General features: G+C 52.1%; 5 protein-coding genes across 5 annotated transcripts; 2 read left to right on the top strand and 3 right to left on the bottom strand.

The window, feature by feature from the left end:
• Nucleotides 1–8: 8 nt before the first annotated feature.
• On the bottom strand, nucleotides 9–1706 carry UHO2_05968 (uncharacterized protein; the record flags this gene model as incomplete). Its single annotated transcript, XM_041557682.1, has 1 exon — nucleotides 9–1706. One exon carries the CDS (start codon nucleotides 1704–1706, stop codon nucleotides 9–11), a length of 1698 nt encoding a protein of 565 aa, XP_041413616.1.
• A 673-nt stretch (nucleotides 1707–2379) lies between these two features.
• Nucleotides 2380–4035, top strand: UHO2_05967 (related to UPF0396 protein UM04995; the record flags this gene model as incomplete). The annotated part of the gene is made up of 1 exon (XM_041557681.1): nucleotides 2380–4035. One exon carries the CDS (start codon nucleotides 2380–2382, stop codon nucleotides 4033–4035), a length of 1656 nt encoding a protein of 551 aa, XP_041413615.1.
• An 84-nt stretch (nucleotides 4036–4119) lies between these two features.
• On the bottom strand, nucleotides 4120–6429 carry UHO2_05966 (uncharacterized protein; the record flags this gene model as incomplete). The annotated part of the gene is made up of 1 exon (XM_041557680.1): nucleotides 4120–6429. The coding sequence occupies one exon, from the start codon at nucleotides 6427–6429 to the stop codon at nucleotides 4120–4122; it is 2310 nt and encodes a 769-aa protein (XP_041413614.1).
• A 461-nt stretch (nucleotides 6430–6890) lies between these two features.
• On the bottom strand, nucleotides 6891–11132 carry UHO2_05965 (uncharacterized protein; the record flags this gene model as incomplete). The annotated part of the gene is made up of 6 exons (XM_041557679.1): nucleotides 6891–8018; nucleotides 8109–8861; nucleotides 8902–8965; nucleotides 9076–10069; nucleotides 10100–10539; nucleotides 10600–11132. The coding sequence occupies 6 exons, from the start codon at nucleotides 11130–11132 to the stop codon at nucleotides 6891–6893; spliced, it is 3912 nt and encodes a 1303-aa protein (XP_041413613.1).
• Nucleotides 11133–11635: 503 nt separating this feature from the next.
• On the top strand, nucleotides 11636–14242 carry UHO2_05964 (uncharacterized protein; the record flags this gene model as incomplete). Its single annotated transcript, XM_041557678.1, has 1 exon — nucleotides 11636–14242. The coding sequence occupies one exon, from the start codon at nucleotides 11636–11638 to the stop codon at nucleotides 14240–14242; it is 2607 nt and encodes an 868-aa protein (XP_041413612.1).
• Nucleotides 14243–16848: the final 2606 nt, after the last annotated feature.

Raw genomic sequence — 16848 nt, 5'->3', positions numbered from 1 at the left:
TTCTGAGATCAATTGTTCTTCTTCACCCCACTAGGATCTTCCCTAATCGTCAACCAGATCGCAGTAAAGACAAGAAAGCCAAAAACAGTACTAAATGCACCCGTAATATAAGGCCAACTACTACTCAAAAACCTCGGATACTCATCATGATTAAACGGTCTAACTGCAACAATATCCTTCTTCTCCACAAAACTCAATCCCTGACGTTTCAACTGTACATGAAAAGTAAACACTCCATGACGATCTGGGATTTGAAAGCATGTTTCGAACCTCCTAAACCCCTCCGCTTCGACCTTACTTTCACTTTTGGTGCTAAGTGCGTTAGAGGTGAAATTGGACAAGTCGACCGGAGTAAGATGCGCGGTAATGTATGGGTCAAGCATTTTGAAAGCAACCTGAATATCCAGCGTTGAGGCAGCAGGAATCCAGCCAAGTTCAGGCTCATGTTGGGCAAGGTCGAGATGGTAATGAACGTGATCTTTGATACGATACATTTTGGTTGCTTCGGGTGTTTCTTCGTAGTCTTGTCGAACATCGGTTTGGTTGGAGCAAATACGATGATGATGGGTAGAGATGATTCGAAGGACTGATTTTTCTTGGAATACCCAACTAGTAATATCTTGCGCTACTGCTTTGTTGAGCGTGTTAGGTGTGGAGATGAACGTGTTGCTGAGCAGATCTGTTGAGCCGAGGAAGATGACACGTGCCGAGTTTGATGCCAGTTGGAAGCCTGAGATGAGAGATACCACTGAAGAGAAAGGGGAAGTGGGGATGCCAGCAACGAGTTCCTTGCGCGATTCCAGCGGTTCCAGTGAGGCACGGTTAGCGATCCAACCATTTTCGCCCAGTTTCGAGGGGGTTTTGGATTTGATGACCGCAGGGACGGGAGGAGGAGTGGAGAGAGTTTCCGAAGTGATCGTCTCGCCCTCGGTGATGCGCGTGGTGGTGATCGTGACGGGTGCCGGGGTGCTGTATGAGGTGGATTCGACTACGCTATCTGCCTCCTTCGTGAGCTTAGGTACTTCAGAAGAGTAGCTCGTGGCTGGAGGCAGAACGAGAGGGAAAGCGAGCGGGTTAGCACCCACTCGGTGAACAATCCCTCTATACAGCAACGGCTTCTCCTTCGCAGCCTGCAACGTCTCGTGCGAGAAAACGTTCAAGTTCTGCACAACACCACCGTGGCTGAGTCCAGCTTGAGTAGGCTTCCCACCAACAAGCACGGTCGTGTGGTTTCCAGCATCGAGCTCGCTACTGTATCTGAAGTGATCCACGAGAGCGGAATCTCTGCCTTCGAACTCGAGCGAGAACTCGCGTGCCAGATCTCGCTGCATCTCGCTGACGCTAGAGTCCAAGCCGACGATCATGTTTCCTCCATTTTTGAGGTACTCTACCAGCTGCTGAGGAGCAAGGTCAGCAGCTAGCAACTTGGAGGAGGGCGAGAGAAGAACGAGATGGTCGTATGAGAGAACATCATGTTCGACGAGGTTCGGTTTGACGTCTCTTGGCGATTTGTAATCGATGGTGTATCCACGAGAAGTGAGGGTGGAGAAGAAGGTCGAGTAGGTGGAACGAGAGGTAGAGTCGAGGACCACGAGGATTCGGTTGCCGGTGGATGAGGGCAGAGCTGATGTGAGAGTTGCTAGGAGGCCGAGGATGAGAGCCGAGATAGCCAGGAGCGCGGAGCTCAGTGATGATGTTCGAGACATGGTAGCGGACAAAGTTGTTGGAGAGGGTGATGAGGATGGTGAGAACAAGGACAAGAGGAGAAGGAGAGAAAGAGTTGAAAAGTGTGTGTCTGTGCGCGCAATTGCTTCTTTCTGCTCCAGCTCACCGTCCTTTATCTTCCACTCGCACGGGTAAGCCAATTTCCCAAATTTGGCAGAAATAAAGAGAGAAAATCTAACAACAGTTGTGGAATACTTTGCCGAACTGTGCCATGTTGAAGATTACGATCCAGTGATGACGCTAAGAGGTGACGCAAAGACGACGAGATCGGAGATCGGAGATCGGGGATAACCGATCCTGTTAAGGATCGGGTACAACCAAGTCCCGCTCGTTGTCAGGCTAGATCATTAAGTAGGAGTACTCCCACCTTCAGCATGTGCCGCTCACATGTATATATATATCTCACAGAGAGCACTAGGCTCTCGCCACATTCCCTAAGTCAATTGAGTATATTTGTTCTGTCTATCAACTAGCAGCGACATCGTACTTAGACTCTCCCCGATCACCAGTATCGGGACCGAAACGTCTCAAGTTTCTAACAAGCCAACCTTTTGAAAATCGGAATGCATTTCTCCACTCTTCTGAACCCTTGCTCGTCTACATCAACCAACACCATCTCCGCTCACAGCAGCAATAGCAGCAACAGCATACACAATGCCAACACTGGCAGAGAGTCTCGGCGGTGCAGCGGCTTCAGAAGAGGCCACGGGCTCGAGCAACTTCAAGGGCCAACTCGGTCGGGAGCAGGAACTACGATCTCGGCTACTGGCGTCCAAGCAAAAGCCTCAAAGCAATGACACCGACGATGCCAGCCGAGAACCACTCAGCTCGAGGATAGGCCGCAGCAGGTCAAAATCCGCATCACCACGCTCAGAAAGAAGTCGCAGCCCGAGACAGCGACGAGGCCCACCATCGTACGAAGCGGCAGCACCTTCTTCTGGGTCTAGCGCACAACCACCACCCCGTCCATACACCCATCCTGACCGACGACCACCACCGCCGAGACCGCAAGTGGATCGATGGGTGCCGCCTCCTCGTGAGGATCGGGGGGATGACGATAGGCCTTATCCACCTCGACGAGATGGTGATGACAGAAGAGAGCGGGATGACTGGGGTCGCGATCGAGCGCAGAGGGGACCACCACCGAACAGCAGCGGAGGACGATACTTGGGTGCGGGAAATAATGACGAGCAGGACCGCAACGGCTCGAGCGAGTATGGTGCAGCACAATGGAAGCGCCTTCCTCGCGATCCTTATGCATCGTCCATGTCATCCCGTCCTCAAGGTGGAGCAAGTGCGGGTGATGGAGGATTCTTTCGCTCTCGGGATGAGCAGCGCAAAAACTCGACTCTTTCCATTTGGCCACCCAGCCCACCGCATCCCACCATCGATAGCGAGCAAGAGCGCGAAAGGGAACCAGAGAAACGCAAACGCAGCAGTAGACACAAAGACAAGCACAGAAGCGACAAGCACAGACATTCTTCCAGCTCAAAGAGTCATCGTCATCATTCCAGCTCTAGCAGGCACCATCATTCGAGTCGACACAAGGACGGGAAAGAGTCAAGTAGCAGTCATAGGCATTCGCGCTCCTCCAGATCTCGTCGCGATGAGGAGGAACGTAGAAGGAGGCGGTCCAAGAGATCAAGATCGAAGGTTTCTGACAATGGATCTGGTTCGTCTGGTTCAGAGAGCGATTCAGATGACGGTAGAAGGCATAGACATCGCTCGAGTCGACACCATTCTCGAAACGGTTCCGACAAACGACATCGTTCAGGTCGTCATCGCTCCGCATCCGTCTCGTCTTCGTCTTCCGACTCCGACGCAGACCGCCGCCGCAGTCGCAGTCGAAGCAAGCACTCCGCCTCACCCTCCAAGTCCCACCGTTCCCCCTCACCCTCCTCTTCAAGCTCAGATGTCCAAGTGGGCCCCACGCTCCCCGTCTCTTCGGATGGCAAACCCATCGATCCTCGTTCCTACGGTAGTGCTTTGCTGCCTGGTGAAGGTTCAGCTATGGCATCATATGTCCAAGACGGCAAGCGTATCCCACGTCGTGGTGAGATCGGCTTGACTTCTGACCAGATCGAGTCGTTCGAAAAAGCAGGTTACGTTATGAGCGGTAGTCGACATCACCGTATGAACGCCGTCCGTATGCGCAAAGAGAATCAAGTCATTAGTGCCGAGGAGAAAAGGTCAATGCTCAGATTGCAGGCGGAAGAGAAGGCGAAGAAGGAAAGGGAAATTGTTAGTCAGTTTAAAGAGTTGGTTGATACGCTGCAGCCTCCGCCGCCGAGTGGTGGAAAGAGTGCGTAGGATGGCCAAGGGATCTCGCCCCATGCACAGCTGTGCGATGACAATCGTATACATGCAATGTATTAATGTGTGATTCTGTGGAGATTAGATGCCGTGCCATACAAGTGCCAAGTCTACAGGTTGAGCAGTTGTGTCGGAAGCGAGACTGGTGAGTAATAAACATGGCGTGCGGTGGGATTGCTCCAAGACCGCATTCGCTTCTCGGCCCGAGGCAAGGAGATCGTTGAGCACATCCAGAGCTTTGTTCGAGGGCGTGCAGAGAGGTTGGAAGAGTTGTGTAGCGTAAACGCTTCTCACCAGACTTTCTATTGATGTCTTGAGCATCTCGATGGACTTCTGACTCTGCTGTGCCGAGGCGTTGGCGAGTTGTCGGAGAGTAAGAACACCGAACCTGCTCTTTGCTGTATTGGAGCTCGTGACAGTGTGGACGACTTCGAAAGCTGCTCCAGTGGAAGAGTTGAGAAGAGCTGAAGTCTGAGAGATGCCGACATCAGCCACATCGCTTCCGATGGATTCTTCCTCGTCGTCGCTCTCATCGCCTTTGGTCTGCTTAGGCTGGCTATTAACAACAGGAGGAGGTACGCGACCAGTATGAGCGGTGATCTGCCACTCGATAGCTGCACTCCTCGGTAGCGACCCCTTCGGCAACGTGACGAAGAGCATTGGAGGCATTGATCCTTCTTCATCTTCAGGTGTCGTTTGTCCTAGCCAGTGCTCTTCCTCTTCCCCCTCTTCCCCCTCTTCCCCTTCTGCCTCACCGCCCAGAGCCGGGTTTTGGGCGAGCCAAGCCCGTCTGCCAAGCTCCACCATCGCCTCATCTTTCTGCAACCAGCATACGCCACCTTCGACCCATCCACTCTGCACTTTCCTACCAGCCATATCATTCATCGTCGCCTTGAGAATTCTTCTTGCATGCTGCAAACTCAGACTTGCCTGCAACGCCCTATCCTCAGGAAGGGTGAGATCGGAAGGGATAAGGCCGATCTGACCAGCAACCCAAATCTTTTCTGCTTGAACCAAACTTTGTGAGTAAGGTCCGATGTTGGCCGGTGCCCAGAAGGAGCGGCCTTGGACGTGTAGTGCTCTTCGATCAAACGGAACGGAGGCGGAAGAGGAAGAGGTCTCGTCGAAAGCGACGAGATTAATCATAATGTCGCAGCCAGGAGGTAGGTTGGGCAGTGCAACACAAGCTCGGCTGGGAGGGGAGACGCCGAATAAGGTGCGGTAGATGGAGTTGACAGAGGCAAAGTCGGTTTGGGAGCCAAGGTAGAGGTTGATGTGTGAGATGTGTACCAGGTTGAGTGGGGTAGGGGATATGGAAGAGAGGAGGTGGGAGATGGTGGTGAATGCTTGGCGGACTTGGTCCTCCACCGAGACGGGATGAGAAGGAGTGGTATTGGGGAGGCCAGTGATATTCGATAGGACTACGTATCTGCTCTTGCGTGATATCGAAGGCGTTGGTACCTCCATTTCCTTGCTCAAGTGTAAGATACCCAGCTGCTCCGATATGCCTTCCGCCTTTGTAGTGCTGCTCGCCTTTTGAACCGCCTTCAACGTCCGTCTTCCCACAACATCCAGCAACGGTGGAGTCCTCGCCTTCCTCCTCTGGCCCTCCCCTCTCTCCTTCTCCACCAGCCTCGCATTCACCAGCCGCAAATAGCTCACACTACCAAAGCCACTATCCGAATGTAGAACCCTCTCCACATCCCCCACATCCACCTTCTTCTCAAACAGCGGCGAATCGATCGTCAAGGTTTCATACTCCCCTCCCTCACCACATACATGTGCACCGTAGATGCTGTTCAACTTGTCCAACTTGCCCTGCATCTGGCCCAAAGTTTTCCCCAAGTCTCCCTCATCCAGCCCAATGCCCGCCACTTTGATCAATATCGACACCAGTCCCGCTTCCAACATTTCCGCGTATAGCTCCGACTGCTTTCTCTGCCAGAGATAGGTTAGCGGCGTAAGGTTGAGATCTGGTCTCAGCGCAACATGCTCTACACGTACACGCTGGTAGTTGGATAGAATAGCGCCAACGGAGACAGCTTCAATGTCAGGGTGGTGAGATTTGACTGTGTGGAGTAGGTGGTAGAGGTCTTCTGTTTCATCTTCCAAAGTTGTTGCTGAGGTCGAGGGCGTGCGGGAGCCGTATTGGGACCGTTGATTTAGCGCGGTTCCGACGATAGTGCGACGGTAGAGAGGAAGTTTCATAGCTTGAGCTACGAGGTGAACCGCATCGTGACCAACGGTTTGGTACATGTAGGAGTCGAGTTCATCTTTGGAGCCGGGTGGGGAGAGGGTGGCGAGTGCGACGAGTTGGTGGCCTTGTTGGAGGCAGTGGAGGAGGTTGTAGCATGAGTCTTTGCCGCCAGATAGCAGCCCGACGACCTTCATTGCGGAGAGGAGGCGCAAGAGTGGGTGAGAGGAGGGTGCCAGTGATGCTTACGAAGATTGCGAGAGAGAAAGGGATGGTAGAGGGGAAGGGTCCAAGAAGAAAGGTCAAGAGAGTTGGATTACGTAATCCAGAAAAGAGCTGTATTACGTAATCAAGAAGGAGTTGAATTACGTAATCCCGAAATAGTTGGATTAGTTAAAGTCATTTGTCAGTAGTTGGAGTTGAGGCGTTTTGTTGATGATGATAGTAAGAGGGAGAGAGCGAGAGAGCGAGGAGAGAGAAGGAGTCTATATATATACAAAAGAAGAGTGGCAGAGAGCCGCATTGACTGCGGAACATAACAAAGCATTTGTCTTGAGTAGGTTGTGACACATGTGGTCCGTGCTCAGATGCTCAGGCCTTTTACTCGGCCATAAGCATTACCTTCACTGTCTCTACGCTTTGTGTAGCTTTATCTACTTCAACTCCCCCCCTCAACAGTATATGTACCCTGTTCATTATGCTGTTGTTTCAAGGTGTGACCTCCGTTCTTCAACACTGTCGCATAGCTCAGGGACCCCGTTTCGTACACTGCTGCCGGTATTTGCAGGTGTAGCCCAGATCTTGCTTGCTGCATTGCCTGTTTCCCAATGGGCTTTGTGAGTACATCTGCCAAGTTTCTTGTGGTGTCTACGTACTTGATCTGCACCCTTCCCTCTTGGATGTTGTTACGGATGAAGTGATACTTGGTGTCGATGTGCTTAAGCTTCCAGTGCTGTGCTGGGTCCTTACTAACCTGTATGCAACCAGTGTTGTCCAAGTAGACCATCGGTGTGCCTGTGGCAATGCCAATTGAGCGTAGCAGCTGCTTGAGGAAGAGCACCTCACGTGTTGCTTCCGTGGCTGCAATGAACTCTGCCTCGACAGCGGACAATGACACACATTTTTGTGTCACTGACTTCCAGGCTACTGGGTTCCCGTACACTAACGCCACTGACCCCGATGTACTCCTTCTCTGTATGGTGGCATCGCTCGCCCAGTTTGCATCGCTGTGCGTGACCAGTGGCTCTTGCGACTCACTTGCCCTATAAACCAATCCAACCTGCCTTGTGCTTTCGAGGTAGCATAAGACCCTTTGTGCTGCCTGATAATGCTCCTGTGATGGTTCACACATGTGCCTAGCGAGAACACCCATGGTAAGGCTAAGGTCGGGCCAGGTGCTGTTGGCAACCCAGAGCAGCTTGCCAACAATCACCGGATACTCCTTCTGTTGTGCTGTGCTTGCGACAAGGGTTCCCTCCGGTATGCTCTGCATTGGAACCATGGTCGGCTTTGTACGTTTGTCCAGGTGCTTTGCCAGCACTTGGTCAATGTACCCTGACTGACCAATCGTCATGGTGTGCATCGCACAGTCTCGACTGATTTTGATGCCCAGGAAGTGAGAGACCTCACTGCTATCTTCCATCTTCCATCTCTGACCAATCTGCTTCTTAACCTTTAGGACCATTTCCAGCCATGGTGCTATGACTAATGTATCATCGACGTAGATGACCACAATGGCCATATCTTTACCCTGTCCCTTGGTGTAGATGCAGGGAGCGCACTCTACCTGGAAGAATCCCATGTGTCACAAAGACCTGTCGAACTCCTGATTCCATTCTCGCCCAGACTGCTTTAGGCCATATAGACCCTTGACTACCTTGTACACCTTGCCAGGTGCTACTCCTGATCCTTCTGGCGGCTTCATGTAGATTGCTTCCTTTAACGTGGAGTTCAAGTAAGCCATAGTGATGTCCAGAGCATGCACCTCCCAGTTGTTCTGCACTGCTAGTGCTAAGATGGCTCTGATCGCTCCGAGGGGTGCTACTGGAGAGAAGGTTTCTTGGTAGTTGATCCCCTCTCTCTGTGTGAAGCCCCTTGCAACCAGTCGCGCCTTGTGCTTAACAGGTACACCATCAGCGTCAAGCTTCAGCCGAAGCACAACCTTAGAGTCCACAAGTGGTACTCCTGGCGGTTGGTGCACCACCTCCCAAGTCCCCATTGCCTCGAGTCCTTCTAGCTCCTTTCGTATTGCCTCCTTCCAGAGCTGGGCGTCCTCACCGTTCATTGCTTCCCCAAGCATTGGGTCCAGGTTCAGTATTGCTGTGTTGGCAGCGCCTACTGTGCTGTCTACGGCTGGTAGGAGATCCTCCACTGCGGCCTCTGATTTGGTCTCCTCCTCCACTATGGCTGGCATGACACCCTCCTCCTCAACCTCTGCGGTCACCACGGGCCTGACTGCCTCCTGTTGGCGATCACTCCATCCTTTGTCCTCATGGAACGTTGCTGAGTTGCTCCATTGAATTGACGCAGGCTGGTCCGGGTTGCAAAACTTCCATGCTTTGTGTTCGTCGTCATACCCAATCATGATGGCTGGCTTTGCTCTAGCCCCATACTTGCCTTGCTGGTCCTTCTGTTGAACATGAACCCATGCCAAGCATCCGAAGACTCACAGCTGCTGGGCCAGCTTGTGCGCGGTGGTTCCATAAAAGGCCTCGTGGGGGATGGTCTTGGTGGCTGACGGGGTAAGGTTCATCACGTGTGCTGCTGCTGTGATTGCATACGGCCACAACTCTCTGGGGCAAGCTCGACCAATCAGCATCAAGCGCATCTTTTCTTGGACTGACCTGATTGCTCTCTCTGCCCGTCCATTTTGGACGCTGATCCCCGGGATGCTCTTTTGCCACTTGAAACCCTCTTGAGTTTGCCAGTCTTCGGCTGCTATGCTGCACCATTCTCCTCCATTGTCGCTGCAGAGTGTTTTGAGTTTCCTGTCCGTTGCCCATTCCATCCTGGCTATCCACCTCCTCAGCGCCGTGAGTGTGGCACTCTTGGTGCAGAGTGGTTCCATGTAGATCAGAGAGGAGAAGTCGTCCACAGCAACTAGTGCATAGTGGTAGTTGGCATGTCCTTTGAAATCTGTCATCAGGTCTATGTGTACCAGCTCTAATGGTGCCTCCATTCTTTCTGACTCTGATTGGCCCATCCGTGCTCGAGTCTGTTTTCCTTGGCTGCACACGTTACAGTGCTTTGACTCATGTTCCATTTCCTCATTGGTACCTAGGTAATGAGCCCGGATTTGTCTTGTTTTGTCTCGTCCTGGGTGTCCGAACCTCTCATGCCATAGGTAGCTGTCTCGATGCTTCGTGTCCTTATTGCCCTCTGGGGCATTATCTAGTTTTCCTGTGTTCTGGTTGTCCTCTGGGACGTCATCGAGTGTCTCTTCCAACTCCAGGGCTAGTGCCTTTCCCTGTACTTCGAACCACCCTTTTCTTCTGTTCCTCTTGTATTGTATTTGTGTGCCATCATTTTGCTTAATGATGGTTCCAAACTCATCGAAAGTTACCCGTGCACCATTCTCGATCAAGCCTTGTACTGATAATAAATTAGAATTAAGTTTCGGCATGTAGAGCACATCCAATAGCTGAATGGTTACATCGCCAACCCAAAGGGAGGCATCTCCTATGGCCTTCACTTGAAGCCTTTCATTTCCAGCCGTACAGATCTGACCATCCTTGCACGTCGAGGTGAGCAGCATTCTTTCATCGTTCACCATGTGATGCGTCGCACCCGAATCGACGATCCAGGTGTCCGATGTTGGTTGCTCATCCCCGCCGATCGCTAGGAGGGTGCACCCAAGTTCCTACCGACTCGCTTCTTGTGCTGGATTGGTGGTGGGTCCGTCCCTACTCGGTGCGGGGTTATTGTTGGTGTTCGTGCAGTTCTGAGCAATGTGATTAGGTCCTCCACAAGCGTAGCACTTTGGGGGGGCCGAGGGGTTGCGAGGATCGTGCCTGCCCCTGGGTCCTTGCTCTGCCTGGTTGGTGCTCCCCTGTTCCATGCTTGTGGCAACCCTTGCTGCTCCTCTAATACGGCCAGTGACCTCACCATCCTGCTGTTTCTTGGCGAGTGCGTGGTAGGCTTCGTCATACTTACAGTCTGGTCTGGCTGTCTTCAGTGCATCGATGGCGTTGGCATAGAACCAATCTTGGGCCATGCAGCGATAGAGAGTTGATTTCTTGAGGTCCTCATTGAAATGCTTTCCCAGGCGTGCCACATCATTCCAGATCGAATCGAGTTCCTTGCCTAGCCTGACAACGTCTCGATTGTGCAAGCGCACTGTGTGAATACGATCCTGCAGTCCTGCTCACTTTACAGCATCGTTCAGTGTTAGTGCCTTCTTGAGTTTGGCATAGAGTGTGCTACCGAGCTGGACTTCTTCATCCGCTCCCCTGACGGTGTAGGTGTCAATACAGCTGTCTGGACTGTTGTCGCAGCAGGCGTGGATGAGGCCCACGAGGGCTTTATCCAAGTCTTCGTTGTATTCCTTGTTTCCAGGCGCCACCGTGCCATACAGTATCTCCTTCGCATTATGTACTCTTTGGAGGCAGTCGATGAAGGTAGGTTCCCAAGTGTGCCAGTTGCTGTCGCTGAGCTTTTTGATGTGCGCAATGGCGCTCGACACCTCCTTGGGGATCTTCTCGGTCTCCCTGCATGGGGTCTGGTTGCTAATGCTGATGAGGCCCATAGCTCGCACGATCGCTTCCTCGGCCATTAGTGCTGGGTTCGCCAGCTGGAGGATCCTGACTACCTGCGTGAGCCATCCTTCCTCCTGTCCGTTGCCTGTGGTTGTTTGATCATCATCGCCCCTTCCCATCTGTCCAGCTCTTGTCGATGGCGGCATTGCGTTGAGTTTCAGACTCTTAATCAGTTAAAGTCATTTGTCAGTAGTTGGAGTTGAGGCATTTTGTTGATGATGATAGTAAGAGGGAGAGAGCGAGAGAGCGAGGAGAGAGAAGGAGTCTATATATATACAAAAGAAGAGCGGCAGAGAGCCGCATTGACTGCAGAACATAACAAAGCATTTGTCTTGAGTAGGTTGTGACACATGTGGTTCGTGCTCAGATGCTCAGGCCTTTTACTCGGCCGTAAGCATTACCTTCACTGTCTCTACGCTTTGTGTAGCTTTATCTACTTCAACTGGATTACGTAATCCTTTGTGTTGTATTTTGGCCCTCGTCACTTTTTTTTTTTTTTTTTGTTTTTTTTTTGTTTTTTTTTTGGCAGAAATCTCCACTTTTCTTCTTGTGTCAGGTAAGGCTTTCTTCTCGATGCATGTTGGTCTCTCTGCACCACCATCAGAAAGCGTGTTTCGTTCACACGGTAAGCTTGGTCGCTACGAAAAGGATGTGGAGAAGTTCGCTTGCTGTAGCAAGCCTTTCCTCTGCGGCGGCATTTACCGCTTCAACGTCGTCAAGACGAACCGTGGCGGTGCTTGCTCATCCAGGATGCCTGCTCTGCACCGCGATCTCTTCCTCGGCTTACCCATCCTCATCAACCGCCGCAGTCGCGGCTCGGCCATTCAGTAGCACCCGCCTCACTTGGAGAGGCAAACAAAGCAGAGGGTCCTCAGGCAAATTCAACAACAGCAAAGGCGGCAAACCAGACGGTTTCAGCAAAGGCAAATTCCAACGGTTCAGCAAAGGACCAGTCAAAGCAGCCGACTTCTCCATTCCCGAACCTCCCACGGCACAAAAAGTAGGTCGAAAGCTTGTCGAAAAGCTCAGCGCGATATCACAAGATCCGGAGCTACCTTCACAACTTGTTGCTTATGGCATCAAAGGGAAACCCGCACAACTCCTCTTGCAGCACCATACACAGTCACAGGCCCTCACAAGCGGTGCTATAGCACGGCTCGAAAGGCAAAATGACGCGGCGACGGCAATTCGACTCTTCCGTGCATGGTCTGAGGATGCGAAAGACGCGATACCCGATCTTGCGGTGCTGTTAGACTCAGGCAAGGAGGCCAAGAATGATGTGTTTGGAGATCTGCCGGATGCGCTTTCGTCTTTCGGTAGCGAGGGTGACGAGTGTTTGGGGCGGTTTTGTGTTTCCGGATTTCTTGATTGGGTGCATCGTGGACTGAGCGCTCTGCTCAGCATCAACTCTTCGACCCTCTCTGCCGCTGACCAAGGGCAAGTCTCTCTGGCACGGTCGCAACTGAATCTGCTACGCAACACCATGGATCTTCGTCGTCCCTATTATCAATATACTCGCGCCCGCTCTCTAATCCGAAACATCCACTTGCACGTCGGACCCACGAATTCAGGTAAAACGCACGGCGCACTCGTTGCGCTCTCCAAGGCTCGTACAGGCATATTTGCCGGTCCTCTGCGTTTGTTAGCACATGAAGTGTGGGATCGATTCAACAGCGGTACTGTCTCACCAGGGGTGCCTGCACGAGCTTGTAACTTGATGACAGGTGAAGAGCAGCGTACGGTGGATCCGTTAGCAGGCTTGGTCAGTTGTACTGTCGAGATGGTTTCCACGATGAGTTCGGTAGACGTGGGAGTGGTGGATGAGATTCAAATGATCGCTGATCCGCACCGAGGATCCGCCTGGACCAACGTCGTTTTAGGGCTTCCTGCGAAAGAGCTGCATCTTTGTGGTGAGGCAAGTGTCATTCCTCTCATCGAAAGCCTGGCTAAGGCTTGCGGCGATCATTTGACAGTTCATCGCTACGAGCGATTGACGCCATTGAGCGTAGCTGAGGAGAGTCTGGACGATGATCTCGGAAAGATCGAGAGGGGAGATTGCATTGTTGCGTTTAGTCGTTCAGCTATCTTTGCGCTCAAAAAGGATATCGAGAGGCGTACGGGACTTCGTTGTGCAGTAGCCTACGGCGCGCTTCCACCAGAAACGAAAGCTGAACAGGCTAAACTCTTCAACGAGGGCAAACTGGACGTAATGGTTGCCAGCGATGCAATTGGTATGGGTCTCAACCTCGGCATCAAACGAGTCATATTCGATACGCTCACCAAATGGAACGGCAAAGAAGAAATCACTCTCTCGGCCAGTCAGATCAAGCAGATTGCCGGTAGAGCAGGACGTTACGGCACTCAGGACAAGTCTACCAAGAAAGCCGACCTGGGAGGAGTCGTTACAACGCGGCACGAATACGAACTGGAAATCCTACGTTCCGCTCTCGCTTCCCCCTTGCTTCCCATCACGAGAGCGGCGATTCAGCCGACTTCGGGGACCTTGTCGAGTCTATCTGCAATGCTGCCGGGCGCAGGTGGTGGCGAAGGGCTAAGAATGTTAAGCCAGATCTTTACGGATGTAGCATTGTTGTCGAGGATCGATTCGGGCAACTTCTTCATGAGTGATTTCAGTCAGCAGTCGAGCATTTCGCCTTTGATCGAATCTGCTTCCTCCGGCTTATTGACGTTGGAGGAGAGGGCGACGTTTAGTAGTTCACCTGCTAATAGGAGGGATGAGAGGCTGATGGCGTTCCTCAGCAATATTGTAAGACAGTTTTCTCGTGGTGGCTTGGTGGACTTTGACACGGCTGCGAAAGACCTTGGTATGCTCGAGGTTGAAGATGAAGTCGTTACTCTCATGCGTCAAGCGATCGCTGCACGAGAACAAGATGCACAACCAACGAAAGAAGGGAAGGAAGAACTACCACTCATCGCATACCTCAACAACGTCTCCGGCTCCTTGACTCAGGGAAGCTCAGCTCATCCGTTCATCAACGTCACTACTCTGCTTATGCTCGAGTCATTGCATAGGTGTTTCACTTTGTATCTCTGGTTGAGTTTCAGGTTCCCGCTGGCGTTCTGTTGGAGAAAGGATGTGAATGAGAGAAAGAAGAAGGCGGAAGAGGCGATTGACTTTGTCTTGCAGGGAATCCGGTTTGGTAGAGCAAAGAGGTTGCAAGCGCTTGGAAGGGATCCTGAGGGGATCAAGGGTAGTCCGACTCGATTTGGAGCGGATCGTAGTCGATTTCAATAGACGTCCCGTAGATAAGCATGTGTTCTAGTTCACCACAACTCAAAAGCACCATACGCAGACGGTGATTGGTGTGTGGATACTGTATGGGAACACGCTATACCCTGGTGTTTGCGGTGGCAGCAATTCTGGGGTTCCATGTTGCACCGACGAAGGGCAATCGCACAGCCTCCAAGCGCCATGCACAGCAACAGAAGCAGAGGCAGTTGATGTCGATGTTGATCATGTCGCTTGCAGTATGCGCTGGTGTAAGAGATGCGGAGAGATGCTTGAGTCGCCGGTGACATCAGTCTCTTGTCCACACCGATCCTCTGATCCAGATGGAGGAGTGGAGTGGCATCATGGCGGAGAGCTTCAGTAGTGTGTGAGGCTGGGAAAGATATACGTCACGCTTGCATGCGCCACTGTCATCAGGAAGCGTATCATCCAACCACGCCGACAGAAGTTGTATTCACAGACAGCGACAGCGCCATGTGGAACCGGCACGATGGAGCGAGATGCATCAAGGCAAGAATGTGGGATGGGGAGTAGGTAGGTTCGGGATTTGCTCGGCGCCATTTCAAGCTTTAGTGTGCTCTTGGCGTTAAGATGGTGGGCGTTACAAGCGAGAACGTGTCTAGACGCTAGTACTAGTAGTACAGCACAGCATGGCGTGGTGTGGCGTGGCGTGGCGTGGTGTAGTGGTAGTGACATTCCAGTGCAAGAAAGCGTTCTTTTTTGCTTGGCAAAAACAGCTTGTTTCCATAGATGGTTGCCAGTGAGACCCTTCTGTCTCTACCAAGCGACCGATATCAGAGAGAAGTGCTGATTGGGATCATACCCTGCAGAGACACGAGAGAAAGATTGTTGGTCGCCGTTCTTCGCGCACTGCTCAAGTGAAGGTGCTTCTTGGCACCTTCCGCGAAGTCTGTGGCTGGGTGAGGTTCAGTGGGGGTTCAAAGCCTGGCTTCATTTAGCTCGACTACAGAGCGGTGGAAGCGAGCTCAAAGCGGAACTTGTTCATCATCGTCCCTATCGCCCAGGATGTACTGGAGGATCAGAGGTGAGCGAGAGTGGCAAGAAAGCAGCAGCGTGGCCCGCTTTGTCTCTCTTTTTGCTGCTCCGACGGGCCGGTATCCCTTCTTTCGTATACACAGCATGACAGAGTCGCTTCTCAATAGCACAACGGAAAGATCCTTCCTACCCCACTTTTGAGAAGCCCTTGGGATCGTTGCAGCCCACAGAGATAGTGATGCGCATCTGATGAGATGTCCACTTGCTCTTGGCATTCCAACGCTGACGTCTTATCAGTATCGCGTCCCTATCAAGATGCTTTCTGAATGGCTTTTCACACACAGGCGAAATGGGACTACGAAGACAACGAGATGTGTTCACCTTTGGTCACCTTCGGTCGCCTTCGGTCAGCAATCGCAGCAGCAGAGTGGATGTTTGGGCGGTTCCCATGAAAGCTGCGCCTAGAACTGACTAACGACATTCGGCTGCCACTCTTGGCTGCTTGCAATTATCTCTGCGTATTATATTATTCATAGCAGATCTCTTGGCAAATCGCGACGTTGTCGACTTGTGTTTTTCGCCACTTCTTGGCAGCTGCAGTCCCACAACACAGTGGCATCTCTGCCCAAGCCTGTATCACTTGGTGGTGATGGAGGCCGCAATCATCCTCAGAACCATGCTGTGCTCTTGCTTCTCTTGCCGAGATCGGTTGATAGGCATAGAATTGACCGAGATGCAAGCCAACAAGTGCCATCTCCCCCCCCCCATCTCATCTCGCTCTCGGATTCGTATCGAAAGGGCAAAGGCATGATAGGCATCGATGGAAGGTGTGGCTGTGTACTATCCCCGCTCTCTCCTTGTACTCACATCCCCAGACTTGATCAGCCTAGTGCTCTTGCATCGATATGTGAAGTTGCATCTCGGGTAGCTAGCCAATTTCTGGTGCATGAAGAGGACTGTGCTTGAGCAAATCTGATGCACAAGCATGAAGAGGAAGAGCACGTTTGCTTGCATCTTGCCGGCTGGCCAGCTTATCCTCCGGTCTGAGTGGGTCAATAACCAATGCCAAGAAGTCCATCTTTGACGTTCCACTATCACCTTCCTTTACCGTAGGCTTCAGACCGAGAGCGGGATCGGAACCCACTTTCTACGACGGCCTTTGCAACACAATCTTCTTGCATGACGCTAACACTTGGCTCTTCATCTCCCAAGCATTCCTGAGACGACGTGCTATTGTATCTTGCTCTGCATCAACGTCAGTGTGTCTCTCCCAAAGTGCCTGTTGGAAGTGTAGTCCCACTGCTCTCCGTAACGAGAAGCCGGGACCCACCGGGCAATGTATGCCACGTCTATCTATCACGCAACAGAACTCGCTTCTTTCCTAGGACAGCAGCCTTCACTGAGTCTTACTCTGCTCTCCTGTGGTGATGCAGTGTTTGACGTGAGATCAAAGAAGCGATCTTCGGCGATGTACATATATCATTCGATTGGCCGCTCGCAACGTCTTATTCAAGTCCCGACCCGTAGGCTCAGTCTTCAACAGCCCCTTCCCCCCCCCCCCCCCCCCTCCCCCCTTAGCTAGCTATCGCATTGCTCAGCCAGCTCTTGTCTCTATA

Source organism: Ustilago hordei, assembly GCF_900519145.1.
Source record: "Ustilago hordei strain Uho2 genome assembly, contig: UHO2_contig_16, whole genome shotgun sequence".
NCBI lineage: Eukaryota > Fungi > Basidiomycota > Ustilaginomycetes > Ustilaginales > Ustilaginaceae > Ustilago > Ustilago hordei.
Note: the sequence above shows the minus strand (reverse complement) of the source record. Positions and strands in the feature narration are given on the sequence as shown.